Source organism: Phyllopteryx taeniolatus, chromosome 7 (genome assembly GCF_024500385.1).
Source record: "Phyllopteryx taeniolatus isolate TA_2022b chromosome 7, UOR_Ptae_1.2, whole genome shotgun sequence".
Taxonomy (NCBI): domain Eukaryota; kingdom Metazoa; phylum Chordata; class Actinopteri; order Syngnathiformes; family Syngnathidae; genus Phyllopteryx; species Phyllopteryx taeniolatus.
This window is the reverse complement of record NC_084508.1, coordinates 7,947,647-7,972,295: the sequence shown is the minus strand read 5'-3', so window position 1 is coordinate 7,972,295 and position 24,649 is coordinate 7,947,647. Positions and strand designations below refer to the sequence as shown.

General features: G+C 44.1%; 1 protein-coding gene across 2 annotated transcripts; it reads right to left on the bottom strand.

Annotated features, from left to right (window-relative positions):
• Positions 1-563: 563 nt before the first annotated feature.
• Positions 564-23,256, bottom strand: pdgfra (platelet-derived growth factor receptor, alpha polypeptide). 2 transcript variants are annotated; one of them, XM_061778341.1, is made up of 29 exons: positions 23,052-23,256; positions 19,948-20,021; positions 19,278-19,571; positions 18,245-18,505; positions 15,374-15,513; positions 14,573-14,735; positions 14,179-14,371; positions 13,412-13,527; positions 12,464-12,760; positions 12,115-12,381; positions 11,907-12,037; positions 11,660-11,828; positions 11,375-11,564; positions 11,136-11,251; positions 10,900-11,026; positions 10,631-10,827; positions 10,190-10,284; positions 9,942-10,074; positions 9,475-9,579; positions 9,241-9,351; positions 8,919-9,072; positions 7,342-7,511; positions 6,961-7,076; positions 6,010-6,132; positions 5,827-5,938; positions 5,212-5,311; positions 5,003-5,108; positions 3,425-3,660; positions 564-1,903 (listed from the first exon to the last, which is right to left on the bottom strand). In XM_061778341.1, exons 2-29 carry the CDS (start codon positions 20,006-20,008, stop codon positions 1,756-1,758), a joined length of 4,431 nt encoding a protein of 1,476 aa, XP_061634325.1. In that variant the 5' UTR covers positions 20,009-20,021; positions 23,052-23,256; the 3' UTR covers positions 564-1,755. The 2 variants fall into 2 exon arrangements, with proteins under 2 accessions (XP_061634325.1, XP_061634326.1); XM_061778342.1 differs by lacking the exons at positions 13,412-13,527; positions 14,179-14,371; positions 14,573-14,735; ... (3 more) ...; positions 19,948-20,021; positions 23,052-23,256 and adding an exon at positions 12,875-13,251.
• Between the last annotated feature and the right edge of the window lie 1,393 nt (positions 23,257-24,649).

Genomic DNA, 24,649 nt, shown 5'->3' with positions numbered 1-24,649 from the left:
GGAAAAAATTGAAGATTTGAGATTTTTGCATTTTGCGCTTCTCAAGAGTTGCAGACAGTGCTATTGGCTGTAAAATGTTTCCCTTCCCCAAAAATTTATTTTTATGGTCTTGGTCTCGACTCCCAAAAGTCTTGGTCTTGTCTTGGTTTCATCTGTGTGTGAAATTTCAAGCACATCAAACGTTTGGGTCTCGATGACAGCGCCACCATGTGGTTGATTGCGCCGAAAGGTGATAGTTTACACCTTCTGACAAATTTTCATCTCTCTGCATGGAGCAGTTCAAGAGGACAAACGTCTCCAAAGCTGAGTGTGGTCATTTTTCAGTAGTGCCCCCTAGCGTCAGCCCCTTAAATTGCACCTGTGACAGTTTTCGCTTTTGTTTCGCTCAGACATTGCCAAATAATGGAAGTACACACATTTAATCCTGCTTAAGTGCAGGAACAAAGAACAAATACTTCCACGTAAATACAACTTTTCATCTGTGTTTAACTTGAATGTTTATTTTTCTTCCGACTTTTTACTTTTTCACTTAATTGATGATGTTCTCAGTTCAAGAATAGTCATTTTCTTCCACATTATAAACCATTTATTGCAATATATACTGTAAATCATCTGAATGTACAACGATGCTAGTAGTGAACCATCATATTTGGGTGATTAGCTGTTAAGAATATGACGCAGACTCCGTACCGTCAGCCTGGGTGGAAAAAAATATCAAACAAAAACAATTGAAAGTGCAACATTTGATTGCCAAAGACGTCACAGTTGACAGAAAACGGGCAGTGGTGCAGCTGGGGGGACAACATGCAACAACAATGAACACATTTAGTTTATTTGGTGTTTGATTGGCGAGAATCTGAGAGGAATTAGCCACCCTCAAAAAGGTTTCAACTATACAGTAATTGGCTATAGAGGCCACACGACGGCACCAAATGACTACTTATGTCTAGATGAAGCTCCTCAACTCACTGCAAACAGTTTCAGATATTTCAGCAAATTTGCGAATGCCGAACCACAAATACGCAGGGGGTCACTGTATTTATTTTATTACCTGCTGTCCTGGAAGCTTAATATGTGCTAGTATTAAAAATATGATTTTCCATGTATTCTCTCTTTTAGAAAAAAAAAAAAAAAAAAGCTCTGGTGCTATTTACAGTACAATCACACTCCTTTATGAGCTCCATTTTTTTTTAACTAGTCCAAGGTCCAATCCATTCACGCTATCTATCTACTCGATATTCACAAATAATACATGTGTACATAACGGCGACGTAAAAAAAATAAACGCATATTCAGCCCTCATGTTGTCACGTTAATATAATGCACGTGCACAGATTTTTGTGCTCTAGTATTGCGACTGATTGTGCCAGCATCAGGTGCTACAGTATGTAGATGAGTGTGGGGGGGGGGTTCAAGGGGGTCCACCTGGACTGGACCAGATGATGTAGTGGTTAAACGTGTCCTGAGGGGCGGTTGGTTTAAAGCTGCTCATCCTTCCCTTCCCTTCTTGAAATTAAAGGAATGCCCGAGAAATAAAGCTCTTCAACTGAAAAAGTCATTTTCCTTGTCACTCGCTCCTCCAGCCCAAAAGGGGGCAGCTGTCCCAAGAGAGGTAAAGTCCGAGTGGTTTGTCCTCCACGAGAGGGGTGGGGTGGTGACTTTGGGCGAGACGGCTGGAGTGTTTGGTCGATCGGCAGGTGGTTTTTTTTACTCCGCAACTTCCCCGACTCCCCCTTTCCTCCCTCGATGGTGACGTCACAGGAAGCTGTCCTCGCCCAGGTCGCTACAGTCCAGACACATCTCGTCCAGAAGCGTGATGTCCTCCAGGGTTTCGCCCTCGCGCTTGACGAACGTGGAGCTGCTGGAGCCCGTCTCGATGGCGCTCTCCTCGGACGTCTGCGAACTGCAAGGAGAGACGAAGGTTTACAATGTTACAGTAACATTTACGTTAGCTACTCTATGGCATTTGGCATTGTATGTTAGCATTGAGCTAGCAGACTTTCGCTATATGGTTTGGTTGAACGTTTTGGTGTTTAAATACAGAACGTGTAATTCTCTCTCGTCTTATGTGTCAGTTTTACAGTAAACTTCAGCTGGGAGTGACAAATGAAACAGCTTGAAGCAAGCACGCTTTGCCTGAAATTTGGAGGACTGCGCGAGCGAGATAGTGAGAACGGACACTCAGGAATACTTTAAAAAGTCAGTTTTAACAAGTTGAAATGTCTTTAAAGTGTGTGGTAGGCGTAAAACTATAAGAATCAAAACATTATATAGTCTCTATATCACAGATTTTCACCTGTCTGAAATGGATCCCCCACAATAAATGGGGGTTCACTGTAGTGACAGAAGTAATGATATTGTGTAACATTGTTTTGTTTTTTGTACAATACAATTATCACCCAAAAAAATTTGCAAACTGGGTGGCTGCTGATAGTACACGTCTCAGAATGCATAGCAAGAGCAGCAAAAAGAAACGTAATGCTAATTTAAAAAAAAAAAAAAAAAAAAAACTATGGCATTGATGTGACAAAACATTGAAGCTAAGATTCCCATAAAATTACATTAAGTAGTTTATTAAGATTCCAAATAGTTTCTTATTTCGCCAAATCTGACATTTTTCTCAAAAATCGGACCATTTTTTGCAAAATACCTGTATGACTATTTATTTTCAAAATTTAAATTTTTAACAAAAATTTGATGATGTTGAAAAATCGGACTTTTTTTGCACAATACTTTATTTTTTGACAAAATGTGAATTTATTTTCAGCAAAAAAAGTGACTATTTTTGAGAAAAAGTCTTATTTTCTACTAAACTGACTATTTTTTGTGAGATTGTAATTCTTTTTTTTTTTTTTTACAAAAACACAGGATTTAATTTGTTGCCATAATCTTTGAATTATTTATTTTTGTAAAAGTCGGACTCAATTTTCCAACTTTATTTTTGCAAAAATCTTTTTTTACAAAAACATGACCTTATTTTATTGTGATTATCAGATTTGTTTTTTTAAGCAAAACTATGATTCCATTTTCCTCTGAAACATGATTTTATTTTTCACCAAAATCTGACTTCATTTTTTACGAATACATATTTTATGCAGTCATCAGACATACCTTTGCAAAAATCTGACTCTATTTTCTGCTGAAACATGACTTTCTTTTGGCAAAAACCCAACAAAATGTTTTACAAAAACATAAGACTTTAGTCTTCCCATAATTCAAATTTTTTTTTAGCCCAAAAATATATTTTTGCAAAAAAAAATAAATACTTGATTTCACAAAAGTTCAACTATGTTTTAGTGAAAAAAATCCAACCTAACCTTAACCTAACCCGAACCACAAACCTTCATTCTTAACCCTTAACCCTTAACCTAACCCCCTAACCGCAAACCCAGTTCCCAGATCACAGAATCGCCCATTGCAGTACCTGTGTCTGTTCCTCTTTCCGTATTCGTCGTCGGACATGGGGTCCAGGTCGGGGAGGGGGATGATGTAGCCGCTGTCGGAGCTGAGCCGCTGCTCGTCGAAGCCGCTCTCCCGGTCCTTCAGCTTGCCCTGGTTCTTGTCGGCGATCCCGATGTACGCGTCGTCGCTTTCCACGCACACCCGCGTCACGGCGGGGTGGTCGCTCTTCAAGAAGTCGCGGTTGACCCTCTCGTAATGCTGCGATCGGACGCAAGAGGCTTTCGATTAGCGAGCGACAAGTAGCGAAATGTGGCCGTTTGCGACCTTTGTCTGTGGGGAAGAGTAACTCACGAGACAATATCATCGCCGGGATAATTGACGAAGCAGTCATCAAAATACTTTGTGAAATCTGATATGTATCCATATCCATTATATTGATTTCAGTCGTGCATCATCAGAGAAAACCATACGATACATTACAATATTTGATGGGAATTGGACTAAAGCCTTTGAGAAAATGAACAATTAAGCGATCATTTTTTTTCGAAAAAGGAATGTTGAATGTTGTGAACTCCTGCTTCAGTGTCCGGAGCACAACGTCCCGTCGCCGTCACGTTGCTCTTTCTTCAGACATCAAAGCTCAAATGTAGGCAAATTTACACCAATCGTTTTTTGAGATTTACATAAACGTATCGTGTCTGTGGCAGCAGGATCATACGATCACAGCTAGATGGCGCCATCCCGAGAGTTTGCCGCCCCTCTGAGCTGTTAAACGTCTGAGAAGGAGGCTGTTTTGATGTAGCATGTGCGGTGCGGCCTTTAACGGGGTAATTAAGGGTGTGGGTGGTTGCGGTGAGGACACGGGGTGGGTCTTTGGGGCCAAGAGAAGCCCACCAACTGGTGCTGTTTCACTGTAGATAGCGGAGGTTGAAGGGACTTTTACACAGAAGATTTAGGATTTAGGGGGCATTTACACAAAGGCGTTGGAACAAATATGGCAGTTTATCATTTTCTGTGATGATACACAAATGTCTAATATCACTGTGGTAGCACACAGTTTATTTTAGATCTAATATGATGTGAATCTCAGTACAGTATTTTCATTTGAGGAAAGTGCAACATTGGTAGTTTGCTTTCTTTTTAGTAAAGTGCAACATCAATTGTTTATTTTCTATTTAGGAAAGAACAACACCACGTTTGGCCAGTTAACAGTGCAACTATGCAACAGTAACACTGTTATGCAATGAAAACCAAACTATGGCGGTCATTTCTTTGGCTTCAACCGAAGAGCCAGTTGAAATGCCGCTAAAAGTCCGATGAGCTTCGCGCGATTGTTTCGACGACGTCTTGACATGAACCGTGCGCTCGGTTTTTACAAGGTTGTTGCTTTTGTTGTCGTTGTCGATGTACCCTGAGACTCGCGGCTTAGCAATACACTTCGAAAACAAAGGCAAGCGCGATTAAAGCCCCCGGGGAAAGATGGCATGAGGAGAATGCGCAGGTCGAAGCACAGGGTCAAAAATAAAAGGCGCTACGTCAGAAAGCAGATGGAACAACAAGCGTCAGTGAGGGTCTGAAAAGGTCGCGAGGGGGGACTCACTCTTTTGTAGCTGGAAGGCAGCAGAGATGATACGGTGTCACTCAAACCCAAGAAGGAAGGCCTCTTCTCCGGCTCGCTGTTCCAGCACTTCATCATCAGCTCGTAGCTGCGAAGAAAGAAAAAAAAACAAAAACAAAAGCAACGGTGTCGGCTGAGCTTGTAATCGCAGCGTTGGCGGTCAAAGGTCAGAAGGGAACCCTTTGACGTACACGTCATGAGGCGTATGCTCCGGCTTGGACATCCTGTATCCACTCTTGATCTTGTTGTAGAAGTTCGAGTCAACCACCATGCCGGGATACGGGGTTCCACCTTCACGGGAAACCAAAAGACATCATGCAATCTGAGCATCTGATTGTATCTTTCTATCTTCATTTTGAATTTGGTAATGCCAAAGCAAGAAACGTATTGATTTGTGAATGTATTTTCATTCCAAGAGGGAAAGGTCAAAGGTGAAATGGCTCCATACTTCTCTCCCCAGTTACTATTTTTTGAACGTACACTACATACTTTCGAGGATTATGAACCGATGTCAGTTCCATCTTTCTCGCTTCATAGATTGTTTTTGAATTTGATCATATCAAAGCCGGAATTGTCGCGATGTTAATGGCTGTTGAACCCAAAATGACCCAAATGGATGTCAATCGGAACACGCTTCTCTTCGGATCTTTGTCAAAATTCTCAACCAGTCTTCCTCAAACATTTTGGTGGAGCATCCAAGGTCAATAAGTTAGCCATGGTCAAGGAATTAATTTTGTAGCCAGAATGCCACCTGGCCATCCCTGTTTGCTAGCATATTTAGCGTTAGCATATGCAGGTTGGCTCACCTAAGGAAAATATCTCCCAAAGGAGGATCCCGTAAGACCAAACGTCGCTCAGGGTGGTGTACATGTTGTCGAAGATGCTCTCCGGCGCCATCCACTTGACAGGAAGGAAGGTCTGCAGGCGCAGAAACGTGTCTTACGGGGGAAGGTCTTAAGAGAAAGCCAGCGAACATTTTGCAGACTTACGCTGCCTTTGGACACGTAGTTATTGTCGTGCATGATGTCTCTGGCCAGCCCGAAGTCGCAGATCTTCACAATCTTGCCCTGAGAGAGGAGAACGTTCCTGGCGGCGAGGTCGCGGTGCACGCACTGCGAAAAAGAACAAGCGAATTAGCGGCCTTTCCTCGTTCCTTTGCTTCCCAGGACTTCTATTTCTGCATTCAAACCCAGTTCATGTTTAATGATAATACAATAATGCCTCACACAGCATGATCCCTGGATAAACATGCCAGTGGAATGGATGGATGTGACCGCTGATTTTATTTAGGGATAATAACTATGAAGCGGGGAGGCTGGCTTGGTAATTCTAGACTGGCTGTGCTGCTGCTATATTGGGCTTTGGAGCGAGTTCGCCTGCGACCGCTTATCAGACAACGCTCGCTCGAAGGGTTTGGGCTGTCGTCGCACAACAATCACAATGAAATGTCTTCAGTCAAGGCAAAATATGCTTGGTGAAATATTTGTATGCCCAGATCATTCTTCTTGCAGTGGATTGCACTTGTTTCCAACTCGTTTTTGAGCACGAGCAGTCAGCCTCCTGCTGGTTGAACTTCAGCGATGATGTCATTCACGTTTAAATGTTGTATTTTAAGTCGAAACATAAAATCCAATGTATTCCAAAAACTCTTAAGTTGGGTCACGTGTATCTTAAGGCACCACTGTACTACGAGTTACAACCGAGGAAAATGTTTTTGGAACATTAACATTTTCAATAAGGGATTAGGACTTGTTATTGAGATTTTATTACTGGTTATGTGAAAGTTTTCCTTACAATAAAAAGAATATAATTCTATAGGTGTAGTGTAGTTAGTATACATACAGTAGTTTGAAGACATCAGCAGGGGTTTTTTTTTTTTTTTAGGCTTGCTATTGCTGACTTAATTCTTTTCCCCCCCCCCCCCCCCCCCCCACACTCACATTTTTGGAAGCCAAGAACTCCATGCCCTTGGCCACCTGGTAGGTGAAGCTGAGCAGGTCCGTCGTGCTGAGACCCTCGTCCACGTCGTCCGACAGCAGGTTGTCCCTTTCCATTTCTGCTTGAGACAGCAACGCACACAAAAAAAGTACTCGTCGTAAATATAGCGCTGGCTGTGCCGACCTGGCTTTGGTTAATGGCAGGGAGAAACTGGGCAATAATACGCAAGTTCTGCAATTATCCTCTCCCCTCCACGTAATTACAGGGCTTTACCCATCCTAAATTCCGAGAAGGGTGTACCCTTGGACTAACAAGCCGAGCAGACGTGGAGCGACAACAGAGGGCAGAGGGCAAAAATGAGCCACACCAAGAAATGCACTCACCGCTCGAGCCTTTCTGGGAGGGAGGGTGGTCGTAGTCCGAGCGTTGGATGTCGGAATATTTGGAGGTGTTGGGCATGGGCATCTCCAGCATGGGCACGTACTGCTGAGTGGTGTCCGCCTGCTTCATGTCCATGTAGTCGCCTTTGCTCTCAAAAGACAGGATCACATAGCTGTGGGCAAAGACGAGGGACCAGTGTCAAGGCCGAGTTCACCGGCCTGCGTTGACTGTCATCGATTGCTGCGTTCCAGAAAAGGGTGGGGAATTTCAACGCAAATCTGTGTACCCGGTCGTCAATAATAATAAAACTGGATTTATCTGTGTCTACTGGTTATAGTCCACCCATTTATCCACTTTCTGTACCTCTTATCCTAAACATTGTTGCAGCTGACAAAATATAAAACGGCACGTACGCCAGTAACTGAACATGGCCTCTTGTGTCATGTGGCGATGTATTCTAAAAATTCGGTAAAAAGGAGAATTCACTAATGCCCAAAGTGTTTGCTGTATTCACCAAGGAAGCTAACACTAGCTTTTTGTGGCCGTCAGCCATGTTTTCTGTCAATGTTTTGATCTGAACGTTTTGAGTTTGGACTTCCTAAGCTCCAAGTGGGGCTTTTCCAACTTCTCGGAAGAATGCATTAGTCCCTGGTTGCTTTTAGTGTTATTTTTTTTTGGTTAGCATTTATATGCTAATGCTAAGTCAGCCATCCCTCCATCAACCGACTACATTCTTGCTGTTTTGCTTATATAAAGCAACAATACAGGTTTGTCAAAAAATATCAGCTTTAAGTAATTTGGATGGTACACTGGTTTGTAATAAGGAGAATAGCATAATTGAAACTCCTAATTGAATGATTTATAATATTATTATATTAGTGCTAGCATCTGCGCTAAGTGTTCAGAATTGTGCGCAGTGCTTGTTGGAATTTTTCTGCACACTGAAATGATCAGACAATCTTTATTCCAAACTACAGTATTTTCAAGCTAGCATCTGGGCTAAAGTTACTGTTCCCAGTTTAAGGTTACAGTTCTTGGGTTACTTTAACCTATAGTTTAACCAGCTGTCCTGCCATTGTTTAATTTATTCAGTGGTTTTGTTGTTCCCTTTTGACACTGCATCGTATTCACGTATCTCTCGGGTGTGCAAACCGTTCCTTGATGTCGGCATGCGCCTGCGGCTGGGCTTAGCGGTCGAGGCTAACGCAGGCGCCACATTTAGAAAGCATTGCGGTCACCGTGAGGAGCAGCCACTGTGAGTCATCCGTCGACCCTCAGATGGGAGAGATGGCTGCTGATTGGCCGCGTTGGGATTGACAGCTGTACTGTAACTCTGTCACAATGATGTTAGCGTGAAAGCGGAGACCACTTAAGGTCTGCGATTTGATTTGGTGGAGACGCCAGACAATCTCCTCAACTCGCGGGGGAGAATGGAGATACAGTTACTGATCTGCGCTTTTGGGGGAATGTGTGTGTATGTGTGTCAAGAAATGGAATAAATCAATATTACGTGGTTTTGCGAGTGTCTGACTCACTTCTGATGAATAAATTACATTCAAGTAACCCAGCCAAGCCCTACCTTCTGCTGCTCTCGTCTGCTGGGTTGATTCCAAAGATGTCCAAGTCTTTCTTCTGTTTCTCTGGGCTCAGGCTCAGGAAGCTTTCTCTATTCTTGTGCAGATAGTTGACCAGATCACCATAGAAGCAGTATTCGGTGATAATGTAGATTGGGCCTGGGAAGGAAATGGCAGATAAAAAGTCAGCCGGTGGACTCATCTTATCAGAGGCTTGTTAAAAACAGGCATGGATGGACAAGAGTTCCACGAAAGCCTGTTATGATTCCACTCAATTCACACAGCTCTGAAGGCTTTTCATTTGAACCCTCATCTTGACATCTCTACCTGACTTGGTGCACGCTCCCAGGAGGTTAACGATGTTGAGATGAGGTCCGAGGTGAGTCATGATCTTCAGTTCTGACATCAGGGCTTGCTTCTCGCTGGATCGGGCCGTGGCTACAAGAAGGCGACTTACTTATTACCGAGAACAACCCCAATGACTTCTATGCTTTGATATCTTCAGTTTGAGCTAACCAGATTTTGGGGTTTTTGAATTCGGTAGAAACTAGGTTAACTCACGCTTTAACATCTTCACCGCCACTTTCATGACAGGTTGGGAGCGACTGAGTCCATAGGCGGTGCCCTCCACAACCTTCCCAAAGGCTCCAGAACCCAGGATACGACCTGGGGACAAAGTCACAAGGTCAGCTATCAAGCTAGAACATGCGCACAAACACAGACTGGATGTCTCTGCTTTATCATCTGTGATGCTGTATCACTGGGCACAAGCAGTTACACTATACGGACAAAAGTCCTGGACACACCTCCCACCTTTAGACAATTGTATACTTCCAACTTTGTAGAAAGGCCCTTTTCTGTTCTGGCACAGCCAAATGCAAAAACAGAGGATCATCTGGAGGAATGCAATCAAATAGTCGAATGTCTTCCAAGAGGATTGACTGAATGTATATTTCTGTACATTGTCACTTCTTCGTAGGTGTCCTACAAATTTTGTACAAATAGTGGCGATGTGCCTCGTGGCTCACCCAGCACAAGCCTGTCGCGTGGGAACTCCCATCTGGAATCGTAGGGCAGCTGCATGGGGTCCACATAGATGTACTCGTGACCGTCAGGGCTCACAGACTCGATCACCCTCCAGCGGATCTCGTAGCGTGGTTTCTGAAAACACATCACCGCTTGTTAGGCTTTCACGGGTGATGGAGTTTGATGGGGAGAGCTGCAAACTAGGAGATGGTCTGGTGAATACACGAGAATGAATTAATGACTTTAGTACCTGTTTCCAGATAACAACCAAGACAATGAGTGAGATGATGACAATGACCAGCAGCACCAGCACGGCGGCAGCTACCGTCAGCTCCCGGTGAGGGCCTGTTCGGGATGACAGTCGGGGGTGAAACGCATTTAGCGATGACTCGTATGATTACTTTGATGAGATGTGACATGAGAAAAATCCATTAGGCCTTAAGAGGCACTTAAAGGCTGTTTTCATGACTCGGGTCAAAAGCTATTCTGGAAACGAGGGGAGGAGTTTACTGATTAAGGATGATTGTAGGTTATAAAGCTCATGTGGAAGGACCACGTGGTTTAACAACTGCATTAGCTGTCAAAACCAGGCTGGGATCTGAACAACTGCTTTGACACAGACTTTACTAGCCCTGTCGTACAGGAAGCGGAAGGGACTTGACGAGGATGTGAAAATGCTGTTTATTCTTACCGCTGGACACAAGCTTCACTTCCCGGCTGACGGCGGCCATTTCGTTGCGAGCCAAGCAGCGCACCGCTAACGTATTCTGCAGATGGCCAAACAGGACCTGGCTCTCCAGGTTGTCGTCCTCGTCCACGTGCGACTCGACCTCGACGTCCGTGGAGTTGGCGGGGAGCGGCACCCAGTATGACGAGTCGTTGGCACAGCTGAACAAGAGACAACATACTGAAACATCCCAAAAGTCTTCCAGGTTGAATTGCAAAGCGATGGGGGCTTACTGTTTTATGTTTTTACAGATGAACCACTCCACTTCCGGAGTGGGCTGCCCCCCGGCGATGCACACCACAGACTGGCCCGAGGCTGACCCGTGGTGGATGTCCATTAGGTCCACAATAACTGCAGGGACTGGAAGAGTCGCAAGTATGTGAGATAACACCTCTAAAGGCCTGATAGTGCAGGAAGGTGATAACATTAAAATCACACTAAGAGGGGTTTGAGCATTCCTTTTGCTGACCTTTGACTTTGAGGTTAAAGCTGACACTGTGAGTTTGGTTTCCATTCTCCACCCTCATGGTGTAGTTCCCACTGTCCTCCTCCTTGGCACGGATCAGGGTTAGGACGCCTGAGTACCTACACAGGAAAACAGGACCATAAGCTGAGGTTCGCTCTCAAGCATAATGACAGCCCACATTGCTGGAATGTTCCATTGAACATGAGCCATTCTAATTAGCGGAGTCAGAATGAGAGTCTCACCTGGTCTCGCTGACCTGACGCATACTGGCGGAGATCTCGGCAGTGACGTCGCTCAGCGGGAGGCCGTCTTTGAGCCAGGTGACCCGAGCGCCGGGGAACGAGTCGATTTCGGCCCTGAACTCACGGACCTCATCCAGCTCTGCTGATTCCTGGCTGCCAAACTCCGGCCGCAGAAACAGAAACTCGTGTTCTGTTCAGGAACAGAGGCCAGCAGTTTATGAGATGCTTTTTTTACGAGTGCTTAACAGTGCCTCTTGCAAATTACAACACTGAGTATTTTTATACCATAAACTGTGATGGCTAGTTGTTTGGTTTGGCTCTCATTACTCATGATGTCAGTGATGGAGCAGGCGTAGATGCCGCTGTCTTTGGCTGAGGCTTGTGGGATGGTCAGGGTGTAAAGAATCTCCTGATCCCGCTTATTCTCCTGCACTGTCTTCATGGCACGGTTAGCCTGCCGAGCGCAAAGTACGCACTTCAGAGCCGCCGTTACATTTGATGACTTGGCCGCAACTTGTTTTACATCACTTACCACTTTGCCGGGGTATTTCCAGTGGTCCTCCAGGATTTCCGACCCGCGAGCCAAACATGTGACTGTTACGGGGTCACCGACCAACAGAGCGGTCCGTTTGGCGGCCAGGTCGACGTGCAGAGCGCCACCACCTGACATGGAACAATGAAGAAGGTCAAACCTGCAGCTGAAGGGCTGATTTGCTCCCCCGAGCCTTCTAAATACCCACCAGTCCAGCCATGGACGATGTACTCTTCACTGTAGTGGACTACTCCATTTATGACAGCCTTGCAGACGTATGTTCCGGCGGTGAACACCCCCAGGGCGCCCCTCTTGCTGTCATAGACACTTGGGACTGGTTGTTGGCTGTCCACGTTAAGCAGGGTCACATTAGCGCTGGGATCAGACACTCTACACTGAATCTCCATCTCCTCGTGGCCGGACAGGACATGATTCCCGAAGGGCACCGGTGATGGAACAAAAGGAACGTCAGGATCTGAGTAAAAAAAGAAGAGTCGCTCAGACCAGGTAAGGAATGGACCGACCAAAATGCCAAAGAGATGCTGTGCGGAGCAGACCTGGCACGTAGACATAGATGCTGCTCTCCTCCACCTCGTCAGTGACGTTTTGGCTGTAGAAGCAAGTGTAGAAGCCCGTGTGCATGGCCAAGGCTTGGTCCACGGTGATGGTAGTGACAAACAGACCGCCGTTGTCCTCCCGTGTCTCTTCAGGCACGTCGAGCGGCACGTCCCAGGCCAGTCTCGCTTCGCCCCGGCAGGTCAGCGTGAAGGGAGTGTGTAAGGTCACCACCATCTCCTCCATCTGTGGCAGCAGCACCGGGCCCGAGGACGGCGGGAAGGTCAAGGCAGTGGAGGCTGAAGGGGAAAAAACGGGAATCCAAAAAATGGATTATGTCGCTTGGTGTTGAGTCACTGGAATTGATTTTACACAGTCTTTAAGATTATGTAATTTCCCTGGATTGTCCTTACATTTGCACTCAAATTCTTGGCAATTCTTAAAAAGTGATGTCGTCGCTTGGTGTCGGGCCACTCTAATTGGTTGACACAGCCGTTCCGATGATGGAAACTTCTGGACTGGCCTCGTATTTGCATTCAAATTCTTTACAGGGGTATTTGGCAATGCAGAGCCGTCCTCACCACACCACACACTGCCTGACTCACTATCCCTCTGCTGTCCTGGAACATCTCATCACTCTCCTTCTCCCAGGTTGGAGCACTACCTTCTCCAGTGCATCTATCCATCCATTTTCTCTACTGCTTGTCCTCGTTAGGGTCTGGAGTGAGCTGGAGTCTGTCCCAGCTGACTTTAGGATAGAGGCAGGACCTCACTTCCTCACAGGAAGGCAGGACCTGAGATTCGAACCCCTAACCTCTAAACTGTGAGGCAGATGTCCTAATCGCTATCCCACAATACTGCCCCCCTTCCCAGTCCACGTGTAGATACATTCCAAGTTTTTGTTGTAATCGTTGTAACTCTTAGTTGCTGGTTTACCTTAAGGGCCTTACCTTTGACTTGGAGAGCGAAAGAGAACCGGGCCGTGCGAGAGCCACTCACAGCCGTGATGGTGTACATCCCGCTGTCTCTTTCCAGAGGTTGCCGCAATGTCAGAATGCTCTGGTACCTGCCACAAGATCGATGAACACATGCCTTTGTCAGCGATATCATGGCAATGCCCAGAAAACATGCAACATGCGGGGTGTCTGTGGTTGATTTGAACCTGTTTAAGTACTACGAAAAAAAATTGAAAATATTTTCCAGATGCGCAACAGCAGAGTGAATGCCAATGTCTTGGTATTCGTGTAATTAAGTTTAAATATTGAAATCTTTACATTTTCACTAGTGGTTATTTTAGTTCAGCACAAAGCCTAAAAACAGAAACAGATGTGCCATTAAAAAAGAAAAAAATGGAAAAAAAAAAAGCTTGGATCCGTCCAAACATAACAGCACGCATCAGCCGGAGCTCTTAGAGCTCAGGTGGTTTATTTGATCTGCATGAAAAAAAAAAAAAATCAACAATGTAGCTCTGCAGGTGGTTAAGTGCTTGGCTGGAGCCAAAGAAGCCTAAAGCCTCGGGGATCGTGGCCAAGCCAAGATAGTCTGGCACAGAACTCCTCAGTGCTTGTTTGGAGATACTGTATATTATGACATGTTTAGGAGAGGCCTTTTTGGGCAGCAAATTGTCAGAAACATACTGGCACGCTTTACTTTAGGCCAAGTTAACTCGTTCCATGTTTGGATGGATGGATGGATGGACCAAACAGTATTTTCTTACCGGTTGCCTTGGAGGTGGCTCGTTTCGGTGAGAGTGTAGTAACCCTCTGGTATGTCCTTGCCATCTCGCTGCCAGGTCACTTTGGGCGAGGGGGATGCATCAATGAGGATGGTGAACTCGGTCTCCTCCAGAAGGCTGACAAACTCAGTCGCTAGGATCCCGCTGTGGTCCAGGGCCACAAAGGAACTCTCTTCTGCAGAGAATGGGGGAAAAGTGGTTCAAATGGGACAATTCAGAGGTGGCTGGGAAGGAAGTGTGGCGAAGGAGAGGCTCTGGCACACATCTGCTGAAGCCATCACATAAACGAGTCCGATGTTGAACACAGAGCTAAACCTCCACATTTCCCCCCCGAGAAAAGGACTTGCAAGCACCACGATGTGGCAAAGGGTCTTACCGAAGATGGTGACAGCCACGGTGCTCACCCGGACCTTTCCACTGACATGATGGGTGACAGAGCACTCGTAGGTGCCGCCATCCTGTGGGCTGGCTCGTTGGATTTCCAGGGTGTAGACGACCCTGTCGGGGAAACTCTGTTTCTTCTGAACTGCATTGACAGCCTACAAGAACAGAGCAATTTAGGAATTATTCCGAGGACTGAAGTTTACAGTAGCGGCTAATGGTTAACACACTTGATAGACGGCGACAGATGAATCACGACGGAGTCTAAAACATGAAGTTAAAAGAATCTAACTCACTGGAAAAGAGCTCAGGGGAACCCCCGAGCTCATGATCCTACAATGTGCTGTTGAGATTAAACCAGTCTGCACAAGAAGAACACCAAACCCTCGCTGTCGTGAGCAAGACAACATCTGCCCTACAAGTCTGAAGATGGGGGTGGGGGGGTCAAAGGATTTACAACACATTGAACTTCTTCCTTCTCCCGGGCCGTTTGTCCTGCACTCGGACTTTCCCGTGACTGTTACGCATGAACAGTTAGCACCGATGTCTTCATCGTAAGCGCACAAGAACATCCGTCGGCCGGCCTCTGTTTTTCTTAAGGCGTTTGCTTGGAGCCTTAAAGCCTAAAAGGAGAGCCAAAACCAACGCTCGGCTAATTTGAGACTCTGCGCTCCTGAGGAGGACAACAACACAGAGGCGTAACCCGCAGTCTGAAGGGAAATAGAGCACAAGATGGACGCGGAGCAAAGCCTGAAGGTTTTCGATCTTATGAGACAAAAAATGCAAACCAGCTCGCCTGTGTTTTGGGGTGGAGCCACTGCTGCTGAAAGGCGGAGCCGGCGGGGGCCACGCACGTGATGTTGAGGGGCTGACCCGCCCTCAAGGCCTCCGTGCTGACTTTTACGTGCACGTCAAAGTCCTCCGCCTCCGCCTCGACTGGAAGAACCAGAGGACAGGCAAACGTTAGAGCATCTTCTGACCTCTTGAGCACGTCAAGTCATTTATCGTGAAGCGCTGACAGCACACACATGCACTGAATGAGTAAAAACAGGCCTGTTAGGTCATTTCCCCCATTGTGATAATGACCGAATATAATGGCTCTCATGCCGTGAGATCAGATGGCAGTGCTCTCATTTTGGGTGACTGCTTGCCCTTACTTTAAGTACATTATTTAGCTTGTTTCCATTTCATCTTGGACAGTGTCCCTGATGTACACTGATGACATCACTATGAAACAATATTCATGGTTTTTTTATGGGATGGACTTATTTCTGTGCTTCTCGTATTGACTGAAGAAATATTACAACATATCATTGATACTTTGGCATTCCAGATTTGATCCAGATTGTACAAGCCCAATTCCAATGAAGTTGGGACGTTGTGTTAAACAGAAATCAAAACAGAATGCAATGATTTGCAAATCATGTTTGTTCAACCTATATTTCATTGAATACACTACAAAGACAAGATACTTAATGTTCAAACTGATCAACTTGATTGTTTTGAGCAAATAATTATGAACTTAGAATTTTACGACTGCAACACGTTCCAAAAAAGCTGGGACAGGTGGCAAAAAAGTGGAGGAATGCTCATCAAACACCTGGTTGGAACATCCCACAGGTGAACAGGCTCAGTGGGAACAGGCGGGTGCCGTGATTGGCTAGAAAAGGAGCTTCCCTGAATTGCTCAGTCATTCACAAATAAAGATGGGGCGAGGTTCACCTCTTTGTGAACAAGTGCATGAGAAAATAGTCCAACAGTTTAAGGACAATGTTCCTCAACGTACAATTGCAAGGAATTGAGGGATTTCATCAGCTACGGTCCAAAAGGTTCAGAGAATGTGAAGAAATCACTGCAGGTAAGCGGCAAGGCCGAAAACCAACATTGAATGCCCGTGACCTTCGATCCCTCAGGCGGCACTGCATCAAAAACTGACATCGATGTGTAAAGGATATCACCGCGTGGGCTCAGGAACACTTCGGAAAAGCAATGTCAGTAAATACAGTCCGTAAGTGCAACTTGAAACTCGACTATGCAAAGCAAAAGCCATTTATCACCAACACCCAGAAACGCCGCCAGCTTCTCTGGGCCCGAGCTCATCGAAGATGGACGGTTGCAAAGTGGAAAAGTGTTCTGTGGTCTGACGAGTCCACATTTCAAATAGTTTTTGGAAATTGTGGACGTCGTGTCCTCCGGGCCAAAGAGGAAAAGAACCATCCGGACTGTTATGGACGCAAAGTTGAAAAGCCAGCATCTGTGATTGTATGTAGGGGCTGTGTTAGTGCCAATGGAATGGGTAGCTTACACATCTGTCAAGGCACCATTCATGCTGAAAGGTACATACAGGTTTTGGAGAAATGTATGCTGCCATCCAAGCAACGTCTTTTTCACGGACGCCACCGCTTATTTCAGCAAGACAATGCCAAACCACATTCTCCACGTGTTACAACAGCGTGGCTTTGTAGTAAAAGAGTGCGGGTACTAGACCTGTCTCCCATTGAAAATGTGTGGCGCATTATGAAGCGTAAAATACCACAACGGAGACCCCGGACTGTTGAACAGCTGAAGCTGTACATCAAGCAAGAATGGGAAAGAATTCCACCTCCAAAGCTTCAACAATGAGTGTCCTCAGTTCCCAAACGTTTCTTGAATGTCGCTCAAAGGAAAGGTGATGTAACAAACGCAGTGGCAAACATGAGCCCGTCCGTCGCAGCTTTTTGGGAACGTGTTGCAACCATCAAATTCTAAGTTCATGATTATTTGCTCAAAACAATCAAGTTGATCAGTTTGAACATGAAATATCTTGTCGTTGTAGTGTATTCAATGAAATATAGGTCGAACTCGATTTGCAAATGATTGTATTCTGTTTTTATTTATGTTTAACACAACATCCCAACTTCATTGGAATTGGGCTTGTACGTTCAGCAGTCCAATTACACATTCCATTTTTATATAGAATATTTTTTCGCGATAGGCAATTGACTAAATTTCTTCGCTTGAATATGAAGAAACAACGATTAGCTTGAATTTTTTTTTTTTTAATGGGATGGATCTCTAAATGTTCTGAACTCCTGTTTCGAGGCTCGTATTGAAAGCGTAAACAGAATATTTAATGCTAATAGTTCAGCTGTGAGGTATACGATTTATCATCGGTGAAAAACACTGAAAATCATGACCTATTTAAAATGAAATAATTTTGTTTCAAAGTGTGATCATTTTGCAAAAATGTTATCCGGACTCACTTCATAGTTTGAAATTTCACACCATTCAAAATCTTATTACGGAACAGGCAACTGCTTGACTATCTGGAAAATGTACGATCAATTAACTGATTACTTAATTTCAAACTAGTGTTTCCAATGAGATGGCAGTATCTCTCTCTAAATGTTCTGAACTCCTGTTTGTCGTATTGACTGGAATAACGATACGGAGTCGTTCGCGCTATAGTCGGTAGCCTGCGTGGACGTAGCTTAACTGTAGCGACGTTGTGTTGACTTCTTTAGTCTGGTCGATACCGAATCAACAGCGCCTCTGCTGGTTGCAGCCAAGTAGCGCGCACCATTTTGACTCAGTTGCCCTTAATATACGAACAGCAAGCATCCCACGCAGTCGACAGCATGAATTTCTCGACAATTATGGCCATGAACCGATTTTAGAGTCCACTTACCGTCGTCTTTGACAGTGTAGATGGCGCTGGTGAGCACTCGCCCCTCAACGCCGGTCTCACACTGGTACTGGCCTGCGGGGAGGCTTCCGAAGAAGCCCAGCTTGTTGTCGTAGAAGGCGGACATCTTCTCTCCGCCGGGGACGCTCCGCAGAGTGACGTGGGAGTGGGGGTCAGACACGCGGCAGGAGATGGACGCTGCCGTGGCGTCCGTGGCGACGATCAGGTTGGCGGGGGTCTCCGGGACGAAAGGAACCCGGGGATCTGGGCGTGCAGACGAGGGACAATTGAACATCTTGTTTGGTTTGTCGGTTTGTTATGACACAGACTCACGGGACATTTGGTTAGGTACACGTGCACACGAGCGGTATTCAAGTTAATAATGCTCCATTCTGACAAATGAACTGCAATGCCAACACTAACCACAACCTCAATAATCAACCAAAATTCCAGACCTCTGCACCAAATTGTACGCCTTGGTATTAAATACTATAAACACATTTTGTTGACAAGAGCTAAGCAGTCTTTCGACAAATGACGGGGTAAAAAAAGTTGGATACATTTCCTGTCTTGCAGTGTTCATAAAAGCAAAAGAAATTAAATATACATTGAAAAATCTTAAATAAATGCCCTCTGACGCAACGTTAACAAAACTGGAAGACACAAATAAATTTGAAACAGAAAATAAATACCCTCTTCCCGTGGAAACACAAATAAACCCAAATAATGAAACACCCCCCCCCCCCCCCCAAAAAAAAGCACTCTATTGGGATATTAAAAAGGGAAGAAAACACTCAAAGAAAAACCGATGTTAACAAAAGTGAAAGACAAACTTTTCAGAAATTCAGAATGGAATGGGTTCTTTGTCCTAGCTCCGCCCCTTCTAAACAAATTGGTGACATTTTGTCCAATTTTATCACAAACAATAAAGTCTCATTTATATAATTATATTAGCTATATTACAGTATTTACGTGTAGTCCAACATGTTGACTCAAAAATGAAAAACATAAAATGTAAATAAAAAAAGAACCACACCTGGAACAAAAACATAAATCTCAGCTTTGTGCTCCACTTCCGGGTCGCCCGCCGCCGGGTTTTCCGCCAAATCCTCGTTGACGCAAACGTAGTAGCCCGTGTTAGCCACGGTTGCGTTGTAGATGAACAGCGTGGCCGTCATGTAGCCCGGCAACACGAACGTATTCCGGGGGAGAGGCTCGGCCCAGACGACGGCGCCTTTGCCGGCGCAGCTGATGTTGAACACCGAATCCGGCCGCAAGACGAACTCGGTCTCGTCGGAGATGATGGTGGGTGGCGGCAGCCTGCACTTAACTGCGACATCAAGATTGTCGCTTTAGTTTCAACTCGACATGTTCCATATCACTTTTTTGTCAGACTGATACCGGTCTTCGGTCTTGAGTACTCACAAGTACCCATACTGAGTACCGATACCACTAGTACTTTTTATACATACAATTTCAATTAACACAATCATTTCTTTCCGACGCACGTGGATATTCGCCGATGTGTCAAACTGCCGCAGTGTAGCGCCAACTACTGGCGAGGAGGACTTACTCAATGCCAGATTTTTTAAAATTATTTATTATTGGGTTTTTTTCTCTCTACTTGAAGTACCTTGCAATCAGGTCGATATCGGCCTGGTTGGAACGCTCAAAGTTTGGAACTGTGAAATCAAACTGTAACATACCTGTGATGGCCAGCGCCATGATGGACCCAAAGAACACACGGAATGTTCTGGAACCATCCATGTTTATGGACGTTCTGGGACATGTGGGGGAAAAAATAAATAAATCTTGAAATTCCCCAATTAAGACTTTTACCATGTCACAATTGTCTGTTTTCATCAGTGAAATACTTAGTTACTACAAATACTTTGTTACTAAGTACAAATATTCTATTACGAGGTACAAAAACATCCTGACACTTTGTTTCCAGCCACAAATACTTTGTTACTCTACTTAACGTTTAACAACAAATACCAAAATAATCATAATAATGATAATAATTAAAATCAATCATTTTTAAATACTAGCCTCGATCAATCGATGTGATGTATATTGAGAGCATAATTATACAATAAGCATTTAAAACAGCGATTGTCGAACTTTTTACACCAAATAGCGCCGGGGGAAAAAACGAAGCTGTTATTCTAAACAGTATATGAAATATTATTGTAAGCCACTGTAACATTATGCACAGTTTGAATATTAACAAGTAAGAGAAACTGTACTTAAATGACTCAATGATAATGTACAGAAATGTTTGAAAACAGACAGTTCAAAAAGATTGAATGCAAATGTACTAAAAAAAAATGTTAAATAGAACTGAACTGTACTTAACAAATGTACTGGACTGGATTAATGAAAAAATGATGCACAGTTTGAACATTTCATTCAGCAATTCTTTCGGGTGCCACTAGAGGGAGGCCATGTATCATTAGTGGTACACGTTCGGCAAATTGAGATTCGCTGCAATCCCCAGAGGGCAAATAATGACAAAAACAGTTTTTCTTTCTTCGAAGACGTGCAGTTTTGAGGTTTGCGGATATTGGATTCTTGATATATTCGGATGGTTTACAAAACCCCTTTTTTTTTTTTTTTTTTTTCCTTTACTGTTTTTTTTTTCACTGCTTGGAAACATTGCAGAAAATGTGAACTACATTTGATTCCTTCAAAGAAACATGTTGAGTCCTGAAAACGGATTATTTGCTTTCTTAATGTGCAGTACTGATGAGAGTTAAGTATTTAATATTTAGTTTTCTGACGACTTTTAACTTTTTGAAAACAGATATGTGTACTTTCTACCCCTGATTTTTTGGTCAAAAGAGGCCCATGACTTTTCCAACGACACGACGTCAGGAAGACGAAGAAAATGACGCAACATATCGGAGAAGCAAGATATTCCTCATCTGTGCTCTTAAGATTTTTTGGGTTGTCGGCTCGATGAATGATTTGTGGCGAATGCGTTGTTTCTTGTGCCAGCCTAAAAACCAAAAGCTTCCGGTGCTCAAAAATTCTCTGTTGAATCTGAAGAAACAAAAAAAAACATACAGCTAGTAAGTTTTTTTTTTTTTTTTTTTTTTTTGTCTTCAGTTTTTATGAACTAATTTAGCATTTTTTTTTGTCAGTTCAAGACATAAGCATATTTCATCACAGTATAAGCACTATGATAAGATACCATTTATTAGTCGCACAATGGGGAAATTTGCAAGTTATAAGGTATTATAGTTATAAGTTCAAATAAATATGCAAGTTAATAAAAGAAGGAAACTATTTTGCGTGCATTTTCTGTTGTCGTCGTATCCAGTTATCCAAATGGGTATTGTATAGATTATCGACAGTAAAGATTCAGGTTTACTTTTAAATAAAAGTACAGAAGTATTTGCATAAGTACTTCTAACCAAAGTGACATTTCACACGAGTACTTCTAGTTAAGTACAGAGTGTGCGTACTTTTCCTCCTCCTGCTTCTCCTTTCCTAAACTCATTCCCCCCTCCCCCTTTCTGCTTTCAGTCAGTGGTTTAATCATCCGGCTGTTGTAGTTCACGAGACCGCCGCTAGAGGGAGACATAGCCCACCTCTTGTAAAATACCCCCCTCTTCTCGCCCCTCACCCTCCTTCGTTCCCGTTTCCCCCACTGAAAAGTTAATTGTTCCTGCTCTTTTTTTTTTTTTTTACATGTCAAACTGCTGCTGATTGATAATACCTGATTGTCTACGTGATTATTTGTAACTTTTTGGTTCATTTGACGTTTGTTTTTCTTTGTCTGTGTCTTTTTTGACATGCTTGGTCAGTTTAAGCATGGGGGGGGGGGGGGGGGGGGGGAGGTTGTTTTGCAGTTTAGGGGTCACATTTAGGGGTCCAGTCATTTTCTGCAAGGCAGTACTAGTTTAAACCCTAAATAAATAGTTTTTTTGAATTTTTGAGTCATGTTTGAATGTTTGTTTTTTAGGTTTTTGAGTCGCTGCGTGCGTTAATGTGAGGGGGGGGGGGGGGGGCAAATGCTAATTCGTTGCCTTTTTCGTTAAAGCGTATTTCTCCACGTATATTCGAGTTATTTTTTTGTGCAAAAATGTAATTGTGTCTATCCGTTTTTTGCACGGCCAGCTGGATTGAAAGCGCTCCTTGTCTGTGCAATGATCCCCGAGCTTGCACGCAATGCGTAAAAGTGCGCAAGTTTGTTGCTTGCGCTCATTTTCCGCGTAAACACGACTTAATCCATTTTGTCCCCCCTTTTCCACGCACGCGCATACAATTGCTAGATTGACTCAAAATACGTGCAAAGCAAAAATGCTTATGGAGTAGCCTGCAGTCCGTTTGTCGTGCACAGTCCAATCTTCTCCTAATGATGCTTACCCCCGCTTTTTGTTTTGTTTAATTAATTAATTCCTCGCATTCCACAGGAAACAAAACAAGCTGCAGTGAAATTCCAAAGTGGGAGGTGTGGGGGGGGGGGGGAGAAAAAAAAAAAAAAGAGAATCCCACCGGTGGATCAGAATGACTTCCAGGACTTTTGAGGTGATACCTCCAGCTGCGCGGAGCTTCTGTCCAGCCGGGTGCGCCTCACCTCCAACGGTGTGAGTGTGCGTGGGATGACGGGGGGGGGGGGGGTGGCGTGGGGTGGGGGTGGGGGGGGGGGGGAATACCTTATAGCCAAATACACTCTTAACTTGCAACTAGATAAACGCATTTGCATCACATGTACATCAACCGCACTATTTTAACGAACGAAGCCCCGACAAAGAGAGAGAGAGAGCGCGAGCGCTTCTTTCCTTCTTCACTTTCAATTTACCTTGCGTAATCCTCTCGTTACAATCCGTCAAAGTGAGTACATCCACAGCGCAAAAAAAAGAAAAAGTTGACTCCAAAAAGGCGCTTAATAGTCCACGGAGTGTGTGTGTGTGTGTGTGTGTGTGTGTCCACGTCCACTGTGTGACTGAGCGAGGACGACCTGTGAGTGGGTCCAACTTGCGAGTCCTGCCTCCTCCTCTTCCTCCCTCCCCTAAGCAAAGTCATCATCTGGCTCCAAGTAAAGTCACTCTCAGGAAATGAGACCCCCCTCCCCACCCACCCACACAATCTCTCCCCCTTTTCCCCACTCTGAATGCCCCACTTCTTGCACCTTCCAGAGTAGTCGTCCCTCGCTATATTGCGGTTCACCTATTGCGGATTCAATGTATTTCAGACCCCCCCCCCCCCCCCATATTCACCATTTGGCAGGATTTTGAGTGTATGCTGTATTTGGGGTGGGGATCAACGTTTCCTCGCCTAAAACATCAAAACTGTAAAACAAAACAAAAAATCATTACAAAACACATTACAAAGAATAAAATGTAAATAGTGTATAATTCTACTGTGCATTACTGTATTTTTAGAAGTTTGGAAGGTGTTTTAAAAAGAGTAGAGAAAGTGTTTATAATTGTATGTTAGAGTGGTAGAGGTTAATAGGAGTCTGAAGAGGTTCATACAGCTTTAAAATATGTATAAATAACGGGGATTACTTTGCAGATTTCACGTACTGCGGGGGGTCCGGAACCTAACCCCCGCAATAAACGAGGGATTACTGTATTGCAGAAAAACTAAATATTTGCATTCTTTTTACTCAGTAACACTAAAACTTGCTTTTTTTTAGTTTATTATTTGAAAAAATGGTCATGTTTTTAAAAAAAAATTCAATAAAAAAAAAAATAGCACTCCCCACAGTATTGTGCTTAATAACATAAATAAATAGAATGTAAAGACTTCAAACAGTTTGGGCATCGTGATTTCGTGCGTCAATGCCCGTTGATATTGTGCTCATCTTGTGTGCTTGCCTTGGCCACCAGGGAGCAGTATAATACAGACTTAATACACGAAGAAGAGTTCTCACAACAAAGTGACTCAGTAAGATGCGGAAATATTCGTACTTTTTTTTTGCAGAGGATAAATAATACATGCCTGCGAGTGTTGTTATACTGTCTGGCTACATTTGTTGCTGCATTGTTGGAAGTTGAAATACCTGTCGCTTAAAGGGTTACAGCCACCGCAACATTGACGCTAGTTTCGTTAGCCCTTCTATAGCGTTTTGCATTGTGTGTTAGCATTACGCTAGCGGACCTCTGTTAAAAACATAAATCCAAATCTTATTGGGGGAAGTCTGTACTCTTAAATAGCAAGGTGGTGTGGAGTTTTTGCAGGGCATTTTTACCAACTTTAAAAAAATATATATTTTCAAATATTACATATTTGAAAGAAAAAACCCACAACAGTACTGTAACAATAGAAATGTTGCTATAGTTTCTCAATTCGAATGCTTTGTGGATCCCAGGGGGGAAATGAGTGTGTTGCATTGACAGGGAAGCAAATGGAGGAGTAAACATATTTCAAAAGGAAGGATTATTCATAATAAAG

Bases quoted from the DNA above. Each gene is read 5' to 3' on its own strand.
- pdgfra (XM_061778341.1), bottom strand. From the start codon at position 20,008: ATGGATGGTTCCAGAACATTCCGTGTGTTCTTTGGGTCCATCATGGCG. The intron at 11,027-11,135 runs GTCAGCAAAAGG...CGACTCTTCCAG, and splicing joins CTTTAACCTCAAAGTCAAAG to TCCCTGCAGTTATTGTGGAC. The intron at 10,075-10,189 runs GTACTAAAGTCA...ATGTGTTTTCAG, and splicing joins TGGTTGTTATCTGGAAACAG to AAACCACGCTACGAGATCCG.